This window comes from Capra hircus, chromosome 2, assembly GCF_001704415.2.
Source record: "Capra hircus breed San Clemente chromosome 2, ASM170441v1, whole genome shotgun sequence".
NCBI classification, from domain to species: domain Eukaryota; kingdom Metazoa; phylum Chordata; class Mammalia; order Artiodactyla; family Bovidae; genus Capra; species Capra hircus.
Window position 1 is genome coordinate 106,064,621 of NC_030809.1, and position 22,896 is coordinate 106,087,516.

General features: G+C 36.5%; 1 protein-coding gene across 1 annotated transcript in view; it reads right to left on the reverse strand.

Moving 5' to 3' along the window:
• The window catches only part of LOC102179054 (sodium channel protein type 1 subunit alpha), a 145,486-nt gene that overhangs the window by 85,856 nt on the left and 36,734 nt on the right, over positions 1–22,896 (reverse strand). Inside the window, 1 exon segment of the mRNA XM_013969228.2 lies at positions 8,652–8,963. Within this exon segment, the coding sequence (XP_013824682.2) occupies positions 8,652–8,915 (264 nt within the window). The 5' untranslated portion in view covers positions 8,916–8,963.

A 22,896-nucleotide genomic window follows, 5' to 3' on the forward strand; every position in this document is an offset into this window, starting at 1 on the left:
AGCACCAACCTAGGTGTAAACCATTCATTGTACTGCCAGGTCATACTCTCTTCAGCAAGCTTTGTTAGGTAAAAACCCATTCCAGCTTTAAAGAAAACGACAACAAAAACCCAAGCAGGTTAACACTCCTGATATTCAAAGTTTAACAGCCTAGAAAGCAACATTAGGAAAATACAAGTAGGATTTGTTTGGGTTTTTTAAAATTCTTTTTTAAAAAATTATTTAGGATTTGTTTTAGCTTATGTATTTATTAAGAGTGTAGACTCTGGAGTTGGATGCCTGGCTCAAAATCTGGTTGTGCTGCCTCCCAGCATTGAGATCCTGGACAAGTTATTAATTTTTCTGTGACTCATTTGTCTCTTTTGAAAAATGGGAATATATACACTAAACTTGGGGCTTCTCAGGTGGCACTAGAGCTAAAGAACTTGGCCTCCCAGTGCAGGAGACATAAGGGACACGAGTTCAGGGTCAGGAAGATGCCTTGGAGAAGGACATGGCAACTCGCTCCAGTACTCTGCTTGGGAAATCCTGTGGACAGAGGAGCCTAGTGGGCAATAGTCTGTGGGGGCACAGAGAATCAGAAACAGCTGAAGCGACTTAGCATGCACCCATGCACTAAGCTCACAGAGGTGTTGTGATTCTAATTCAGTGGGTCAGATTGTGATGTCCAGTATTCTGTACTTTTAATGAATCACTAGGGTGATCTGCAATAGGAGGACTATGAATCTGGTTTTGTTATCAATGCTTATGCTACGTACCTGCATTAAAATCTTTCCCCTTCACATGCTGCATAGTCAATAAGAACTTAAGTTATACTAGTTTGGTAGGATTATTGTTTATGAATCTGTACTTGCTAACTATTTAGTAATCCTTCTTGCCTCTGAGACTTTAGAAAATGATTTATCTTTTCCCCTCAGGATGAACACTGAATTTAACAAACTATAGTTTCCCAGTTGCCTTAAAAACCATGTCCATTATCTTAATTTTTCTTTCAATCTAGGTGTTTTGCTTCTTAAATAGTTTAAACCCAAGGCCCAGCTTTGTGTTTATCTAAACATTATTTAAAAATTGCCAAATAAAAGGATTGGTGCCAACTCAATTTGCCTGCTCTTATAGTAAATGTACTGGCAAAAGCAAAAGAAATAACAGAGGAAGGTGAGCAATGACCATGAATAATAGAAAAACAGAATATGCTATCGGTCAAATACATTTATTCTTTAGCCTCAAAATTTAGAGAGGCGATTTTCAACTTGTGCTTATACTGTGATCCAAAAATGTGCTTGGAGGTCAATTGTTTGGAACTCTGAACATCTTTTCCCAAAGAAAGGATAGATTCAAAAGCCTATGTAATTCCTAATGAAACAGAATTCTGTGTAATTACAGCGTGGAATTCCATCACTCTTTATGAGAAATCATTGCTCTAAAAGTGGTAAGATTTCTAAGTTGGCCAGCAAGGTGCATCTCTCTCCCCGCTTTGATATTACCCTGGCATTCAAATTAGGGAAATTCCCTGGCTCTATCTTCTTCGAGAAGTGGGGTCAATCTTTTTCTAGCTCTAAGCTGTTGGCCTGAGAAAAGGTTCCAGCAAGAAAGGGCAGAATGAAACCACATGGCAGAAGAGATGCTTCAGAGCTTTGGGTGTAAATAATTGCATAGAAAGGCAAGAGATTCCCATTAGTACATATCTCTGGGGACATCTTTCATTGTGGGCCAATTCCTTGGCATCTAATTCTATTTTTTTCCCTATGAGCTATCTAAATGATCTCACCTACTTCTTTGCCTTTTTTTTTTTTAATAACCTGTGGATTCAGGCCAAGATTTCCCTCCTTTCCTGGCTCACTGAGGGATGGAAAGCTTTCTCCCAGGTTCTCTACCTGATTCCAAAGTGAGTGAGCAATAATTTAAAATATGTTTTCTCTCCCAATCTCATTCTATTTTTCTGCTTAGATGAGGAATAATCAGCCTAAAGAACAATCTGTGAATTGATGTCTGCCCACGGCCCACCAACCATTAATAGCCAGCTCTCACTTAACTGTCTTGAAGCCAGGGATCACAAACCAACACCCCACAGAAGCCAGACAGTGCAAGAGGCATGCTAATTTCTGATATGCAAATCAGTGATGCCAGATCTGATAGTGCGTGAGAAACCTAAATATGCAGGTTTATACATGTTTGTGCAATCTTCTGATTTATAAATCTCAGACACTAATTCAAAATTTTAAACAATATTACATGAGACAAAAATACATATGCAGGCTCAAGGCCTCATAGGTTTTTTTTCTTTTTAATTTTTGTTTTAAGTTCATGCAAAGGAGAAAAATATATACCCAGAAAAGAGTCTGTAAAATTGCTTGTCCCTAAGGTTTAGGTGGGTAGAATAGTTGCAGTGGGGTCAGTGCTAGAGATGACCCCATAATTGGTCCCTAACTGGGTTCCCATCAGCTGGATACAGATGCTTCTGCCTCTGCCTCAGACAGAGAGAAAAAATTATAACCACCGGTAAACTGATAAAATCTGGGGGTCAAATATTTCTCATCCCTGTATCTTTAGCCTATAACATGGGTATGGTACATAGTCCATGCTCAGTTAATTTTTGATTGAGAGAAAAGGACTAATTGGCCCAGTTTTATTGCAGATGTTGCTGTGTGAAGATTTTGGGCAAATTATTCCATGTCAATTTCTTCATCTAAATGGTGAAGATTATAATACTACTAACCTCAGGGCGGTTTAAAGGATAGAAATGAAATAAAACATGTGAATCTCCTTAATGAATTCCAAGTGTCATATAAACACAAGGATTAAAGGATTAAAAATGTAAGTATCTCTGGTTCTCAAATATATACATATACAAACACTTGTATATACAAACTCAAATATATACACAAACAAATACTTGTTAAAACTTATGTGCTTTAACATAAGTTAAAGCAGTGCCAATTTTCACATTGGAACTTTGCTGCTCAGTTTCTTTCCTCTCAAATTTCATATTCAAAAAACAATGCCATCCGTTTGCTCCCAGTACTTAAGCATTATGTCTCCAAAATGGATTCTGATCTCATCCATTATTCTTTGTCTTCATTGTCAAAAATCTAGACCAGACCTCTATAAAGACCCCCAACTTGATCTTAAAAGCAAAAAGTGAACATTGTCACTTCTCTACCCAAAGTCTTCAGAGAATTATTTTTCCCTTAAACTTCAGACTCTTGGGGCTTTGATCTAGCCCCAAGCCCATCTCCCCAGCCACATCTTACTTTCCTTTTACTTATTACAGTCCCACTATATTACATGTCTTCCTATAGGCTGTTCCCTCCCCATGGAAGACTTCTCTCTTCTTTCTACACCTGAGATCCCAATTTAAATGGCATTTCTTTACAGAGGCACACAATTCATGTTACCTGAATCTGTCCTCTTTGGGAAAAATGTGAAAAAAACAATCTATTAGAATCTTATGGGAAATGTAATTTTCTAATTAATTTAGGAACTGATCTAGAGCCACTGAGTCTCAAAGATTTTAGTTTTTATAAAGGCAGGCCTTGATTGAGTAGAAGTAGTGAAGCAACAAGTCAGGTTTGGGAAATGCTGCCAGCCGAGGAGATGAGGAGGACAGCTTCACAGTGGCCTGTGTGGAGAGGCAGGAAAAGTAGCGACAGGCTTATTTAGATTCCATCACTGACTTCTCTTCATTAGTGTGACAACTGCAAATCCAGAGTAGCATGGCAATAAGCCACGGGAGCTGAAGGATCTGGTTTGAAATCTAGTCTCTAGATAGCTAGAGATCATAGCTCTATGATCTTAGGAAAATTACTTTACCTCAGTTTCATCATTTTAAAATAAAGATAAGAATTATCTTGCAAGGGCATGGTGGTTAAATAAGAACTGTAAATGTCCTAAAGCATAGACAGAGCTTGGCTTTTGCTTGTCTAGCACACCTTCTTCGCAGTCTCTCTCTCTTCCTTTTACAGAAAACCGCTGCCTCATTGTCTAGCCACATGGCTTGGGTGGAGCTGATCCATCCCTTGGCAACACCGGTCAACATGCGATGCTGATCTGGCCAATGAGATTGTCACAAACCCTTGGCTACAGTGGCTGATTCAGAATAGGTTATGTGAGCTAGTAAAATGAATTCCAGGAGAAATTTTGAAGAAAATATGAGTTCTTTTCTTTGGAGTTACCAGGCTGTAGAAGTTATTTTTGTGCTACTGATGGCTATTTCTACCATCTTGTGGGAAGAACCAGCCTGTGAATGCAGCTGGCAGAGGTGGAAGCAGAGTGAGAAAGCAAAAGAATGACAGTTTTAGTACTGGATCCTTTGGTATCAAGACCAGATTTACCCTATACACACATTTAGTTGTTTGAGTCTTTGTTTTCAAAAACTATTTTCCATTGAGTTTTGGTCACTTTCATTTGAAGCTTTACTAATATGGCAGGTACTTGATAAATGCTAACCATTATTTCACTACTGCCCTCATCAGCTTGGGATTGTTTCTGAGCCAGAGACAGGGACGTGACAAAGAAGAAAGGGACATAAGGAAGAAACAAAGGGTGGGTAGGAAAAAGATCTAAAAGTGAACTATAGTGCCCTGAAACTAAGGGAGGGAGAGGCTAGTCACTAATGATATAACAAAGAAAATTCATGAAGGTGAGAATTCATGGAATCATGAGCTTTTACCATCTATTGTTCTGATTTTCTTTTAAATTACTTTTGCAAGAAAAACTACCTAATCTCAATTTGTTTAAAACCAAAACAAACTCTCCCTACCCCATGTAACAATTAAAAATTCCTGTGGCGATGACAAACCAGGCATGAATTTAAAACCACAAATTCTTGTCCGATTTTTCATGCAGCCCCAATAAAGAGGGGCCATGCATCTCTTTCAGAAGAGCTGATAAAAGGGGAGAATAAATTGTCTTTAAATGGTTAGGGAGACAGTCAAGTAAAGCGTACATTTGTACATTCCATAATTAACAAACATCCATTTTCACTGCACAGCTAAAATACCTCATTCTATTTCCAGTACACTGTCGCAGTCAAAAGGATACTAATGAGTCATCTGTAATTTTAAGAAGAACATGAGAAGGAAGAAGTTTTCTATAATAAAGAGTGGGTGAAGAATTTGAGTGTATAGCCAAATGGTGCAATATCAACCGAAGCTATGAAAGGAAACTGTGAAAAAAAAAAAGAATCCCACGAAGAAATAAAGGTGTGTTCACAAGCTAAAATGTGCCTTGCCACACAGTAAATAAACAAAAAAAAAGGAACCCAGCCTGGAATCATGTTCTGAAGACCATGGAACCAAAGTTAACACAGTGTGGAAAATTCTGTGGGTTTCTTCCAATAGCACTGTTAATTTATTCCTTAGTTCTTACCTTGGACTTCTGAAGGCTTGAAACATCTGAGGGTCCAGAATGCTTCCTGTGCCATGAATGTTCATGAGACAGTTGATACTATTTTTCCAGTTACTGCCGCAATATCATTGACCATGGATTAAACTATTTTAACAATCTCAGCAGAAATTTTGAACATTATGTAATTAGTACATTTTAAACTGGGGCAAAAGAGATAAAAATATGTGGGCATATGCCATCCGAAAATATACCATCAGCAGTGACATTTCCATAAGCTCACTGACATTGTGTTTGTAGAAGATCACAGACAGCTTCGCTGTGGTTTGTGTCCTTTCTATTCCTTACAGGTACATTCCTTACATACGTGCACCACTGCAGTTTCACCTAAAACAGCAAAGATTCTCCAGCCATTCTGATAAGAGGCTTGCTTTGCTTATTCTACATATTTTTAAGGACGGAACCATAGAGATGTGGTATATAGACACAACCGACACTTTAAGTACTGTACTTTAGTTAAGCCTTAGGGGAATCACTAGCCTGATTAATATCTGTATGTTACAACCCACAAAGGCAGTAAAACCCACACCCCCAGTATTGGTGAGAATGGGAAATCTCCTCCTAGGAAGCTTTTTCCCCGTGACACTTCCATCATTAGACCCTTTGTCTGTGCCAGGAGCGCTGTGTGTGTGTATTGTGTTGTTTCTGAAGATCACCCTCCATCCTTAGACACCCAAGCCACTAAAATTAAATTGGTCAAATATAAAAAGAAATAGTCATTATTTTAAAAAGGTTATTATTTTTCTAAGCATTCTACCATCAATCAGAGGAAACAAATTCAGAATTTAAGACTATTCTTCCATACTGAAACAATCCAATTATGAAAGAAAATTTAAAACTAGAAAAGAGTGTACACATAACGATAGAACGTTTTAAAACATGAAGATGCAAAAAAAAAAAAAAAGGAAATTTCAAACACACAGCTCAAGCATGCCATGTTAATTTTTAAGGATTTCAGTCCTGCAAAAAGTTTCATTTGTATTTCTGTTGAATGACTTACTTTTGGAGACTTGCTTGATGTCAGCTCAAAGTGAAAGCAATGGATGTGCCTCAACTTGGGGAAACCTTTCTGATAACAATACTTTTCTTATCAGGTTGTGTTACTTGCACACTGATTTGTTCTGAAATGTCAGAATGTTTTTCCTTCCTCACACAATGTGCATTTGAAAATAAGGATATGGTAAAGGCAAGTTTGAATGTGAACCTAACAAAGTTTATAAGGGTTACTTCAGCACAAGAATCTGGCTGAATAGTCATTCCTTCAGAGTTTGTCTTTCATCCTCAGTTTCAAGACCTTTCTTTTAACTATTCGGAACGGTTTACATCATTTTGTTCTCTGTCTGTCTTTATATCCTTTGTTATATCTCATTCATTATAAACCAATTGTGGACTGCTTTGTCTGGGAACATTTGCTCAAGATGACAACTTTATCAATCTAAAAACTTTTTGATTTAAAGGAAAAGATTGATTGGATGATTTGGTTTCTATTTAAAGAAGAACCACCCTTGTCAACACGCATTAGTTTGGTCCTTCTCAGTGTATGCATTTATTGTTTTACAGATAAGGACATGGCAGAGGATCCGGGATCCTAGCTGTGGATCCTGTTTGATGAAGTGGTAGACTCTGGGTGACTTTAATAACTTTCAGATGGTTATTTCTACTGGAAAGCTGGGGACTGGATGTCTAGGGATAGCAAAATGCCTGCTTAGGATGGTGCCCACTAACCCATGATAATAGCAGCTCTAAATAGCTTGGATATGTCCAATGGCTATAAATAAAGTCATACATAAAGTCATATACTTTATTGCAATGAATTTCTGGCTAGAACATATCAGAGTCATAACTTCAACAATAGAGTAATTTTAAAAAGTTAAAATGTTTGAATAACTGGTTTATCACATTTTTACTTAAAAAAATACAAATAACCCCTGGTAGACTGCTTAATATGGGTTTTAGCTTTCCAGATATCATATTAATTACCAAAGGAGTGATTGAATGATAAAATGTAATTTTTCTCTTAATTTAAATGGCAGTTATGAAACAGATAGTGGCTTACCTACTAAGAGTTAATACTACAATGTTAAAAAACAAATTTAAATAAAAGATAATAAATCTATGGAAAATGATTAAACTCTTCCATTACTGTAAAATGGACAAATCAGTTTTAAAAAGGAAAATTGTTATACTTAAAACAGCTATATCCTGGTTTAAAAAAAGTTTAAAAAAAAATCTGAACCTAAGAGGTTTCTACCTCTGAAAGCTGCAGTAGTCAATGAGAAGCAATTTACAAAACTGCCTTGAATTAACATATCATAATCCCAAACTTCTGCACTTCATAAAAACTAACATGATAATTGTGCCAACAACCAAAAACATCCCTAAAAGTTTGGGGGGCATTTTTAAGGACCATATTTAACTAAAACATTTCATTTGCATAATCACAATCTTTGTGCTATACCTTTCCACCAAGAGTTAACAAATATGTTGTTTTAGGTGAAAAATATAATAAAATATTGCAAATTAACAATTCATAAATTTTCTAAAATTAATATATTAATTTTTAAATTTTATCTTTGTTTTATACTTTTCTTCTTGGCTTGGTGATATCATGGTCATAATGAAAGGATAGGTACTAAATACATTCATTTCAAGCATGAATACTCAAATTTATGTATTTTTAGATTACTACATTTTGGTTAATCCTTACTGATATTAATATATTCCCATCAAAAGATTAAATAATTGTTTAAACTATAATTTATATAGGAATGTTTTTCCCAAAATGAAAAAGTTTCTTCAGGAACTTAATTGATGTATTATATATAACATAATATTTATATACAATATAAAAATTGAACATCCTTGTGGTATCAAATTTTGTTCTATGAGAAATTAATATCAACATTTTTGAGATCTTTATAACTTGTGACAATTTCAGGATTTTCAAGTGCAGAAAACTCAAATAGTAAATACAATCCCTGGGGAGAAGTTTTTAATTTGTCACAATAGCTGCCTATGACTTACATTTATTTTTAGATATCTATTGTGTACATTTGGGACAGCTCCATCTGTTATGATCTAATCAATTATTTGTCATATATATGCATAAAGCATATGCAAATGTGTTCTATTTCCCAAAGAGAAGGATACTTAGAGTTTGTGCTAACTTAGCATATGTTGGTGCAGTAACAGTCTAAGGTATACTATAAGGCAATAAGCAGCACAATATGCCTGATAAACACACTCACTTTCTTATTGATATAGTAGGGATCCAGGTCCTCCAGTGGCTCTGACACCATCTCTGGAGGGATGTCTCCATAAATAAAAGGAAGGTTCTTTCCGGCTTCCAAGTCACTATTTGGCTTTGGGCCATGTTCATCGTCGTCTTTCTTGTCTGGTTTGGGATTCTTAGCCTTTTCTTCTGCAATGCGTCTTTCAATAGCCGCAAGGGATTCTCTGGTGAAGAAGTTGAAGCTGTCAGGTCCTGGTGGTACAAGCACTGTTTGCTCCATCTTGTCATCCTGCACATTTTAATCACCATTTACTCTGCATATGAAGTCCTAAGGAGAAAGAACACAGATATTTTAAGGAGCTTAAAAGATGTTAATATCTGCAACCTCCTGTTATGCAACACAAACTAGAGGACTGAAAAGTTCATTTCCAATTAAATCCAAATGGAATAATTAAATATAAATTCTTTTTTTTTTTTTGTAGCTAGAACATTTAACTTGAGATCTTTAGCATAACCCTTTAAGCAAACTTTTAAACATGCAAGACAGTATCGTCAACTATAGGCACAAAGTCATATAGCTCTCTAGAACTTATTCATCTTACGTAAAAGAAATTTAATGTCAATGAAGAGCAACTCTCGATTTTCCCCTCCCCCAGCTTCTTGCAACCACCATTCCACTTTCTGTTTCTATGAGTTTGGCTTAACAAACAGGTTTTCTATCTCAGCTTTTTGGTTATAAATGTCCCATGTTTATTAATCCAATCCTTATGCTTTGCTGAGGCAGGAACCGTGCCATAACTTAAGGAAGTTATTCAAGTATAGCCTTAATTAAAGTACATTGGCTAAGTACCACTGTTTCCCAAATGAGCTATTCACTCTGTGAGCCACCCAGAAGATGAGGATGTAGCCCCAGAGAGACCATGGTTAACTAATCAACATGATGACGTGGAAAGGGAGTTGTTTCTGAGAGGATATAAAATGCAACTGTCTAATCTGCACAAGTGGCTCCTGATCAAGCCAGTCAGAACAGTTTGCTCCAGCCAGATTTAATGACCAAATAGCCATGGCTGTCCTGATTGAGCCTTCATCTATTCTGAGACAAAGACAATGGAACTGTGACCTGTCATGGCATCAGTCATGCTAGGGTCGGCCTACTTAAATGCATATAGAAAGAGACAGTTTAAGGTTAGACAGACAACAATTAGATGACTAAGAATGGCAGAAAGGCTAGGCTGGAAAGGAATTACTAGATTGGGCTGTGGGCCGGAGAAGATAACTGTAGGTACAGGAGACAGCAGAATTCTCTTATTTCAGAGGAAAAAATAATCAGAAAGAGGACAGTTCCACAAGCTCAAACACTGAGCTATTTTCCTTCACTAAAGGCAATAATGATATTCTTGCTGATGCTATAACCCTATAGTGCAAAATATAGGGACCTGAGGCAAAACTCTTGACTCTACATAGCTGCCAGACCTGATCAGATGCTGGAGGCCAAATCCCAAAAGTATTGTTTTAAGTCATATTTAATATCAGCTCAAATTTCACACATAATACTGAGCCAAAACTTCTCAGAGCCTAGGCTATCATTTGACCGCAAGTTGTATTTGGACACATCATTAACTCATTGGTTCATGGTTTAGTTGCTAAGTCATGTCCGACTGTTGCAACCCCATGGACTCTAGTCTGCCAGGCTTCTCTGTCCAACCCAGAGATTGAATCCAGATCCCCTGTACTGCAGGCAGATTCTTTACCGGGTATACACGTCTAAATTTGTATTCTCTGTCCATGAAATGAACTAGTGAAATTTTCAGAGGTCCTTCCAATCTACCTGCAATTCAGCTTAGGGCCTGGAAAAAAAAATAAATTTAAATCAAGTAAATTTAAATCAATAGAAAAAGAATATTTTGCCTTAAAATTCTACTGCTCCCATAAAGAATCAGGAAAATACTGGCAGTTATTTATTTTGAAATAAATGTTTAGGGATAACAAGTATGGTGCATTTTCTAAGGGAAGTATTATACATCAATGTACGGATGGTCTTATTTCTGACTAGTTTTTTGATAGGATACATGCATAAATGACATAAATTCAAAACATTAAAGGAAACTGGAAAATTCCCCTTCCTTCTTGTTTGCAAAAAATCAATTTCTGACCCAAGACGTAACCACTGTTATCTATGCAATAGATATGCGCCAACCACATAGGTATATGTATATTCACACATTTTTTGCACCCTGCACTTTTCATTGAAAATACCTATTAGAGTTAATTTCTTATCAGTTTTTACAGATTCAGCTGTTTATCAGCTGCATGGTTTTCCTTTTTTTGTACATACTATAATTTATTCAATCAATTCCCAAGTAATAGGTATTCAGCCTGTTTTTAATCTTTTGTTATTACAAATAAAGATACAATTAAAGTATATACAATAAAGTATATACAATAAAGTATACACATACTTTCACATATATGTGAATAATATAGTATCAATTTCTACAGTTGTGCTTAGCTATGCAAAATGTGAGTCTTTAAATTTGGTATTATTACAAAATAACTCTTTCTGAAGGTTGAACCAATTGATTCTTCTGACAACAGTGGAACATGGTGCCTGCTCATGTACATTCTCACCACATAATGTGTTATCATATTTTCAGTATGTTCAATCTGATTGGGGCAAAACAGGGGCCATATTACTGTTTTAATTTGCATTTGTCTTAAAATGAGAAAAGCTGAACTTATGTGAACTTACTTGAGCATATGTTCAAGAGCTATATTTTCTTTTCTTTCTGTGACTATTTAAATAACAGTACATGTTTTCATTTTCTGTTCCTTTTTAATCTATAGCACCCTTTTAGATACACTATGAACCATTTAATTTGGGAATGTGGGGGCTTTTAAAAATATATAGTGTACGTATTTTGAGTCTATGGTGTTTAGTGCTACAGATTACAAAATTTAATTAAAATATTTTACATATTATGTGATGATTAAACTCTGATTCTTCTCTGGTTTCTAGATTTTGTGTCATGCTCTGGAAAGCATCCATGTCCCTGAGAGTGTGGAGGGATACATCATGTTTTCATCCTTCATTTTTATCATTTTCTGGTTTAGATTTATAAATTTAAATCTTTGATCTATTTGGAATTCATTTTCTAATATTTATTTACTTACTGTCTGTGTTGGGTTTCCATAGCTGCACAGAGGGTTTCTCTGGTTATGGGGAGCAGGGCCTAGTCTCTAGTAGCAGTGCACAGGCTTCTCATTGCTGAGATTCTCCTGTTATGGAGCACGGACTCTAGGGCAGGTGGGCTTCAGCAGTTGCTGCATGTGGGCTCAATAGTTGTGGCTCACAGGCTTCAGAGTACAGGCACAGTGGTTATGGTGTGTGAGCTTAGTTGCTCTGCAGCAGGTGGAATCTTCCTGGACCAGGGATGAACTGGTGACCCTTGCATTGCAAGATGGATTCTTAACCACTGGATCACCAGGGAAGCCCTAGAATTTGCTTACTACATGGAGTGAGGTAGACATCCATTTGTCCAGTTGTTCTAATATTTTATACACACACACACACACACAGATCCCCAAGGTCAACAAAAAACTTTACAAATCCTAAACATATTTTCATAAAGCTTACGAAAAACTCAACACTATACATACCAATCCAATTAGATATGAGATACAATTACACTATTTAATAAGGATGAAGGAAGTAAAATACAGTTTTTTGCATACTATATAATTGTATGCCTAGAAAAAATAGAAACATCTGAAAGATTCCTAAAAGTGGTAAAAGAATTGAACTATTTCAAAGGTGATATGAAAAACTCAATATATTTCCTTTATAGGAACAACAAGTTTTAAAATGCAATGGAGAAACTAGAACCTCTCCCACTCAGATTACAAACAAAGCAAGGACATCTCCTCTCACCACTTTTTTTTTAAAACCATAAATTTATTTATTTTAATTGGAGGTTAATTACTTTATAATATTGTATTGGTTTTGCTATACATCAACATGAATCCACCATAGGTATACACGTGTTCCCCATCCTGAACCCCCCTCCCTCCTCCCTCCCCGTACCACCCCTCTGAGTCATCTCAGTGCATCAGCCCCAAGCATCCTGTATCATGCACTGAACCTGGACTGGTGACTTGTTTCATATATGATATTATACATGTTTCAATGCCATTCTCCCAAATCATCCCACCCTCTCCCTCTCCCTCAGAGTCCAAAAGACTGTTCTATACCTCTGTGTCTCTTTTGCTGTCTCGCATACAGGGTTATCATTACCATCTTTCTAAATTCCATATATATGTGTTAGTATACTGTATTGGTGTTTTTCTTTCTGGCTTACTTCACTCTGTATAATAGGCTCCAGTTTAATCCACCTCATTAGAACTGATTCAAATGTATTCTTTTTAATGGCTGAGTAATACTCCATTGTGTCTATGTACCACAGCTTTCTTATCCATTCATCTGCTGATGGACATCTAGGTTGTTTCCATGTCATGGCTATTATAAACAGTGTTGTGATGAACAATGAGGTACACGTGTCTCTTTCAATTCTGGTTTCCTCAGTGTATATGCCCAGCAGTGGGATTGCTGGGTCTTAAGGCAGTTCTATTTGCAATTTTTAAAGGAATCTCCACACTGTTCTCCATAGTGGCTGTACTAGTTTGCATTCCCACCAACAGTGTAAGAGGGTTCCCTTTTCTCCACACCCTCTCCAGCATTTATTGCTTGTAGACTTTTGGATCGCTGCCATTCTGACTGGTGTGAAATGGTACCTCATTGTGGCTTTGATTTGCATTTCTCTGATAATGAGTGATGTTGAGCATCTTTTCATGTGTTTGTTAGCCATCCATATGTCTTCTTTGGAGAAATGTCTATTTAGTTCTTTGGCCCATTTTTTGATTGGGTCATTTATTCTTCTGGAATTGAGCTGCAGGAGTTGCTTGTATATTTTTGAGATTAGTTATTTGTCAGTTGCTTCCTTTGCTATTATTTTCTCCCATTCTGAAGGCTGTCTTTTCACCTTGTTTATAGTTTCCTTTGTTGTGCAGAAGCTTTTAATTTTAATTAGATCCCATTTGTTTATTTTTGCTTTTATTTCCTATATTCTGGGAGGTGGATCATAGAGAATCCTACTGTGATTTATGTCAGAGAGTGTTTTGCCTATGTTCTCCTCTAGGAGTTTTATAGTTTCTGGTCTTACATTTAGATCTTTAATCCATTTTGAGTTTCTTTTTGTGTATGGTGTTAGAAAGTGATCTAGTTTCATTCTTTTACAAGTGGTTGACCAGTTTTCCCAGCACCACTTGTTAAATAGATTGTCTTTTCTCCATTGTATATTCTTGCCTCCTTTGTCAAAGATAAGGTGTTCATAGGTGTGTGGATTTATCTCTGGGCTTTCTATTTTGTTCCATTGATCTATATTTCTGTCTTTGTGCCAGTACCATACTGTCCTGATGACTGTGGCTTTGTAGTAGAGCCTGAAGTCAGGCAGGTTGATTCCTCCAGTTCCATTCTTCTTTCTCAAGATTGCTTTGGCTATTCGAGGGTTTTTGTATTTCCATACAAATTGTGAAATTATTTGTTCTAGCTCTGTGAAAAATACTGTTGGTAGCTTGACAGGGACTGATTTGAATCTATAGATTGCTTTGGGTAGTATACTCATTTTCACTATGTTGATTCTTCCAATCCATGAACATGGTATATTTCTCCATCTATTAGTGTCCTCATTGATTTCTTTCACCAGTGTTTTATAGTTTTCTATATATAGGTCTTTAGTTTCTTTAGGTAGATATATTCCTAAGTATTTTATTCTTTTCATTGCAGTGGTAAATGGAATTGTTTCCTTAATTTCTTTCTATTTTCTCATTATTAGTGTATAGGAATGCCAGGGATTTTTGTGTGTTGATTTTATATCCTGCAACTTTACTATATTCATTGATTAGCTCTAGTAATTTTCTGGTGGAGTCTTTAGGGTTTTCTATGTAGAGGATCATGTCATCTGCAAACAGTCCTCTCACCACTTTTTAAAATCATACTGGAAGTGTTAGCTAATGAAATAAGGCAAGGAAAGGAAATAAAAGGTTTACAGATTGAGAAGGAAGAAATGAATGTCTCTGTTGACATTGTAATTGTTTATATTAAAAAAATCCAAAAGAATTAACAAAAGAACTCCTGGAACTAATAAGCAATTACAGTGAGGTTGAAAATTACAAAGTTAATATAGAAAAATCAGTTGCTTTCCTACATCCAGCAAAGAACAAGTGGGTTTGGAAGTTAAAAACATAAAACCATTCACATTAGCACTCCCCTCAAAGAAATACTTAAATACAAATCTAACAGATTATGTTCAAGGTCTATATGAGGAAAATTATAAAGCTGACCAAAAAAATCAAGTGAGTGAGTTTTAGTTGCTCAGTCATGTCCTACTCTTTGCAATCCCATGGACAGTAGTCCACCAGGCTCCTCTGTCCATGGAATTTTCCAGGCAAGAATACTAAAGTGGGTTGCCATTCCTTTTTCCAGGGGATCTTTCTGACTCAGGGATCAAACTTAGGTCTCCTGCATTATAGGCAGATTCTTTACTGTCTGAGTACCAGGAAAGTACTAATTAAATAAATGGAGATATTCCCTGTTCATGGATAGGAAGTTTCAATATTATCAAGATGCTGCTGATGCTACTGCTAAGTCACTTCAGTCATGTCCAACTCTGTGCGACCCCAGAGAGAGCAGCCCACCAGGCTCCCCCCTCCCTGGGATTCTCCAGGCAAGAACACTGGAGTGGGTTGCCATTTCCTTCTCCAATGCATGAAAGTGAAAAGTGAAAGTGAAGTCGCTCAGTCATGTCTGACTCTTCACGACCCCATGGACTGCAGCCTACCAGGCTCCTCCATCCATGGATTTTCCAGGCAAGAATGCTGGAGTGGGGTGCTGCTAATTCTTCCCAAATTGAACTTTATTAGTCTATTGGTCTACTGATCAATAAAATCTAAATTTTAAATTATTTTGTGGATATTGACAAACTTATTCTAAAACCTATATAGAGAAACAAAGGACCTGAAATAGAAAATAAAATAGTGAATGACAACAAAAAAGTTAGATGATTGACAGTACCTGACTTCAAGAACCTTTAAGAGGTAGTCAGCTGATCTTTGATAAAGGAGCAAAGGAAATACAACGGAGCAAAGACAACTATTTCCAACAAATGGTACTGGTACAACTGCACATCCATACATAAAAAAAATTAATCTAGATGTAGACCATATACCCTTTATAAAAATTAATCTAAAAGTGATCACAGACCTAAATGTAAAACGCAAAACTATAAAATGCCTAGAAGATAATATAGAAGAAAATGTAGGTACTCTTGGGCAAGTTGATGACTTTTTAAATAAATACAAAAAGTATGATCCACAAAAGGAATAACTGATAAGCTATACTTCATTAAAATTAAAAACTTTTGCTCTGTGAAAGACAATAACAAGAAAATGAAGAGTCAGGGCACAAACTAGGAGAAAATAACTGCAAAAGACAAAAGCTGGTGAAGGACTGCTAATCTGTTATCTACAATATACAAAGGACTCTTAAAATTCACCAGTAAGAAAACAAACAACTTAATTAAAACATAGACTAAAGATCTTAACACCTCAGTAAAGAAGAGATACAGATGGCAAATAAGCATATGAAACGAGGCACTGCATCATATATCATCAGGGAAGTGCAAATTAAAACAATGATGAGATACTAATACATGGCTACTAGAATGGCCAAAATCCAGAACACTGACAACATAAAATGCTGGCAAGGATGTGAAACAACAGGAACTCTCATTCATTGCTATTTGGAATGGTACAGCCACTTTGGAAGAAATTTTGGCAATTTCTTACAAAATAAAACTTACTCTTAGCTTATGATTCAGCAATCATCTTCCTTTGTATTTACCCAAACGAGGTGAAATCTTATGTCCACACAAAACTTTCACATGATTGTTTATAGCAGCTTTATTCATAATTGCAAAACTTGGATGCAACCAAGATGTCCTTCATTAGGCGAATGAATAAACAAACTGTGGTACATCTAGACAATGGAATATCACTTAGCACTGAAATGATATGAGCTAACAAGCCATGAAAAGAACATGGAAGAAACTTAAATGCATATATTACTAGGTGGAGGAAGCCAGTCTGAAAGGCTACTTATTGTATGATTCCAACTACATGACAATTCGGAAATGGCAAAACTATGAAGACAAGAAAAAGCTCAGTGATTTCCAGGGGTTAGAGGGAAAGGAAAATTGAATAAGTAGAGTACAGAGAATTTTTAAAGCAGTGAAACTGCTTCATATGATATTATAGTGGTGGATAAATGTCATTATCCATTTGTCCAAACCCATAGAATTTTCAACTCTAAAAGTAAAGCCTAATGTAAACTATACACTTTGGATAATGATGTGTCAATGTAGGCTCTTCAGTTATAACAAATGTACTACACTGGTATGGGATACTGACAGTGGATAGTGCTTGCGTGACCACTGGGCATATATAGGAACTCTGCTCCCTGCTTCCTGACATTTCATATCTCTTGTTCCCTTAGAAAATAACACATGCATTACATGCTGGACTTCAGTAAGCATTTATCACAGTCCAACATTTTTCTGAGGAGTTTGGACTGGTGAACAGTATGGTTTTGATAACCCTCATAGTACAGCGCTCAATATGTCAGCAAACTTGGAAAACTCAGCAGTGGCTTTGGGACTGGAAAAGATCAGTTTTCATTCCAATTCCAAAGAAAGGCAATGCCAAAGAATGCTCAAACTACCACACAATTGCATGCATCTCACACGCTAGCAAAGTAATGCTCAAAATTCTTCAAACCAGGCTTTAACAGTACATGAACCATGAACTTCCAGATGTTCAAGCTGGATTTAGAAAAGGCAGAAGAAACAGATCAAATTTCCAACATGTGTTGGGAGAATCGAAAAAGCACTAGAGTTCCAGAAAAACATCTACTTCTGCTTTATTGACTACGCCAAAGCTTTGACTGTGTGGATCACAACAAACTGTGGAAAACTCTGAAAGAGATGTGAATGCCAGACCACCTGACCTGCCTCTTGAGAAATCTGTATGCAGGTCAAGAAGCAACAGTTAGAACTGGAAATGGAACAGCAGACTGCTTCCAAATTGGGAAAGGAGTACGTCAAGGCTGTGTATTGCCACCCTCCTTATTTAACTTATATGCAGAGTACTTCATGAGAAACGCTGGGCTGGATGATGCACAATCTGGAATCAAGATTGCCAGGAGAAATATCAATAATCTCAGATATGCAGATGACACCACCCTTATGGCAGAAAGTGAAGAGGAACTAAAAAGCCTGTTGATGAAAGTGAAAGAGGAGAGTGAAAAAGTTGGCTTAAAAGTCAACATTCAGAAAACTAAGATCACGGCATGGCATCTGGCCCCATCAGTTGATGGCAAATAAATGGGGAAACAATGGAAACGATGACAGACTTTATTTTTTCAGGCTCCAAAATTATACGGTGACTACAGCCATGAAGTTCAAAGATGCTTGCTCCTTGGAAGAATAGTTATGACCAACCTAGACAGCATATTAAAAAGCAGAGATATTACTTTGCCATCAAAGGTCTATCTAGTCAAAGCTATGGTTTTTCCAGTAGTCATGTATGGATGTGAAAGTTGGACTATTAAGAAGGCTGAGCACTGAAAAACTGATGCTTTTGAACTGTGGTGTTGGAGAAGACTCTTTAAAGTCCCTTGGACTGCAAGGAGATCCAACCGGTGCATCCTAAAGAAAATCAGTCCTGAATATTCATTGGGAGGACTGATGCTGAAGCTGAAACCCCAATACTTCAGCCATCTGATGTGAAGAACTGACTCAGTGGAAAAGACCCTGATGCTGGGAAAGACTGAATGTGGGAGAATAAAGGAATGACAGAGGATGAGACGGTTGGATGGCATCACCAACTCAGTGGATATGAGCTTGAATAAACTCCAGGAGGTGGTGATGGACAGGGAGGCCTTGCATGCTACAGTCCATGGGGTCACAAAGAGTCGGATATGACTGAGTGACTCAACTGAACTGATAGTACACATAGAGGAACTTCAATTAAAAAAAAAAAAAAAAAAAACCTTAACCCATGATGCTGCACAGTACAGATGCCTTTAGACATCTGCATTTTCGCATCCAAACAGAAATATCTACAATAGTTCAAATGAAGCATTTCATTTTCAGTGTGGCATTTCACATAAGTCTTAAACATGAAGGCAGTCTTATAAAGGCCAAAGAATGTTCAAACTATCACACAGCTGTGGTCATTTCATATACTAGCAAGGTAATGCTCAAAATCCTTCAAGATAGGCTTCAACAGTATGTAAGCTGAGAACCTCCAGATGTACAAGCTGGATTTAGAAAGAGCAGAGGAACTAGAGACCAAGTTGCCAACATCCCTTGGATCACACAAAAAGCAAGAGAATTCCAGAAAAACATATACTTCTTCTTCATTGACTACACTAAAGCCTTTAACTGTGTAGATCACAACAAATTGTGGAAAATTCTTAAAGAGATGGGAATACCAGACCACCTTACTTGCCTCCTGAGAAACCTGCATGCAGGTCAAGAAGCAGCAGTTAGAAACTGACATGGAAAAACAGACTGGTTCCAAATTGGGAAAGGAATAATTCAAGGTAATATCTTGTCATCCCGCTTATTTAACTTCTATATAGAGTAGATCATGTGAAATGCTGGGCTGGATGAAGCACAAGCTGGAATCAGGACTGCTGGGAGGTTATATATCAGTAACCTCAGATATGCAGATGACACCACTCTAATAGCAGAAATTGAAGAGGAACTAAAGAGCCTCTTGATGAAGGTGAAAGAGGAGAGTGAAAAGGCTGGTTTAAAACTCAGCATTCAAAAAACTAAGATCATAGCATATGGTCCCATCACTTCATGACAAATAGATGTGGAAACAATGGAAACAGTGACAGACTTTATTTTCTTGGACTCCAAAAATCACTGCAGATGGTGACTGAAGCCATGAAATTAAAAGATGACTGCTCCTTGAAAGGAAAGCTATGACAAACCTAGACAGTGTATTAAAAAGCAGAGATATTATTTTGATGCCAAAAGTCTGCATACTCAAAGTTATGGTTTTTCCAGTAGTCATGTACAGCTATGAGAGTTGGACTTATAGTCCCACTTAGAAGGCAGAGCACCAAAGAACTGCTGTTTTTGAACTGTGGTGCTGGAGAAGACTCTTGAGATTCCCTTGGACAGCAAGGAGATCAAACCAGTCAATCCTAAAGGAAATCAACCCTGAGTATGCACTGGAAGGACAGATGCTGAGGCTGAAGCTCTAATACTTTAGCCACCTAATGTGAAGGGCCAACTCATTGGAAAAGACTGATGCTGGGGAAGCTTGAGGGCAGGAGGAGAAAAGGACGACAGAGGACAAGATGGTTGGATGACATCACCAACTCAATGGAAATAAGTTTGAGCAAACTGCAGCAAACAGTGAAGGACAGGGAAACCTGGTGTGATGCAATTCATGGGGTTGCAAAGAGTCAGACATGACTGAATGATTGAACAACAAACAGAGGCTTGGTCTAGATTTTTGACAATGAAGACAAAGAAAAATGGATGGGATCAGAATCTATTTTGGAAATGTAATGCTTAAATATTAGATGAGCAAATGTATGACATTGTCTTTTGAATATGAAATTTGGGAGGAAAAATCTGAGCAGAAAAGCTCCAATGTGAAAATTGATATTGCTTCCAAATACATATTTGTATGTGTATGTATTGGAGAACCAGAGATACATTTTACTCCTTTAATCCTTGTGTTTATATGGAGCAACTGAACAATAACAACAACTACTTGAAGAAATTAGGCCTTTTATAAGTTAATACTATGCAGCTTCTTTTGGGGGATACCTCTGTCTCTGACTACACAGCTATATCCTCCAAACAAACTTCTATGAAATAATAAGGTGATATTTTGTTTTATATGTGTTGTGCTTAGTCGCTCAGTCATGTCTGACTCTGTGTGACCCTGTGGACTATAGCCCACCAGACTCCTTTGTCCATGGGAATTCTCCAGCAAGAATATTGGAGTGGATTGCCATACCTACCTCCAGGGGATCTTCCCAACCCTGGGATCAAACCCAGGTCTCCAGCATTGCAGGCAGATTCTTTACCATCTGAGCCACCTGGAAAGCCCATTCATATGTTATTCCTCTGCTAATTTGCCTCTTTCATTCAGAATCTGAGTGAGAAAAAATGTGTTATTTAATGCTGCCCTTAAAAGACTACCAACATTCACAACTTTGCATCCTAATGCTATTGTTGATTTAGGTGAGGAATAACATAATTTAGGCCACTTCTCATGGAATTATTTTGGTTCTTAAATTTCATGTTACTTTGAAAGCCTAAATGTAATTTCCTTCTCCACTCACTCCATTCCCTCACCCCAACGTGGTAAGACCATTTTATCACGCTCTCCAACAAACTTCTACTACTGCCGTTATGATCTATTAGAATAGATATATCAATAATCCTTAACATAATCATATTTTGCTATTGATGTGGAAGAGATCCTTAGAGTTTATAAGACAGGCTTTTCAGTCAAAGAAGAATTAGTTTGCTTCAATCTCAGGACTTCTGAAAGGTTAAGTAAGTTACTTTAAGAGAATCAGATAAAGATAAGTAAATCATAAAATCAAGAAATAGCAAATGTTGAAAGAAAAGTTAAAAACCATCTAAACCATCCCTTTCATTTAATAGAAAACAAACAAAATCAAAACAAAATTGATACTTTGTTTAGAATATGTGTGCTTATTACTTCCAAAATAAATACCTGATTTGTCCAGGTCACAAGTTTATTAATGAACTGGATTCTGAATATTTCCTGGCTCCCAAACCAGTGCCTGCCCATATTTAATAGTTATGAAATGATTTTCAAGTACTTACATGATTTTAAACTTAAATAAAATGTATGCAAATATAACACAAGTAGCTATGGTGACCTAGCATTCATTCAGTGAATTATGTTTCTTGCAAAAACACAAAACAAACCTAGTAAATGAAGTATTTTGGCAGAAGTTGAAACTATCTTTGAAAATATCTGAAAAACACTAGACACCAAAAAGAATGATAATACTTAAATTTAGAAACAATGTTATGCAGATTTGAAACCGGATCAATCATCTTTCCACAGTCAATTTATATTTCATAACTTTTTATGTTTTGCTAAACCTACTTCTATTTACTACTGAGAAGATCAGTCTGTATAATTCATTAGCTCCACTCAAAGGTTTTCTAATCAAAGCTATAATTATATAACATTGATATATCTTGACCACTTTATATTATACAATTTAACACAGGGAAAATCTTTATATCTGCAATTCTGTCTTTAAAATGATTTGATTTTCAAACTGAGGAGAAAGCAGTCTCCTGCCAAAATGACTGCCAGCTCCTTGCAGCATCCCACTACTATTCTGGGGACGTAATCCATCTGGGCACAGTAGTTCGTGAAGAAATGTTTCATTTGATTTTGTGGTATTTCTGACACCTACTTTACAACAGAATGTTACTGCCAATAATAATAAAAATAACTAGGCAAATGTTATTCTCACGGTTGTAATCTCACATCATTATTTCTTAAACACTCAAGGAAGAAGCTGCTTTTACATAGAATTTCACAAGCCTAAGAAATATTGTTTTATGAATTTCTTTTCTAGAAATAATTGGCTTTGATATGCTTTTAATAACTATATTTCGTGTGGTTTTTAACAAGACTCTTTTTTAGTATTACAACTGGCATTGACTAAATAACATAGTTCATCCCTGTGTTTAATACATTTGCATTCTTTCAAAACCTTATTAACCTTCAAAAAATTTGAATCTTTCAAAACTAATTTTTATGCTATATGCAAATTACATTTAAAATAAGGTCACATATCTAATATACATCTCCATGTACATTTGTTCATTTCAGGAGTATTTTTCAGGGCATCCTAATAATAGACTACAAGCTACAAAATTCAGTAAATCCCCTAGTGCCTTTGCTGATCCAGTATCAATAAACTACTTTGTCCAAATTGACATCATTATTACTGTGTTAAATAAATGTTCTATATTTACTTCAGATGCTAATGCAAAATTAACACAGAGTAGAATCAAGTCCACTACGCTGAACTAAAATAAAACACCACTTTCTAGGCATGTTTG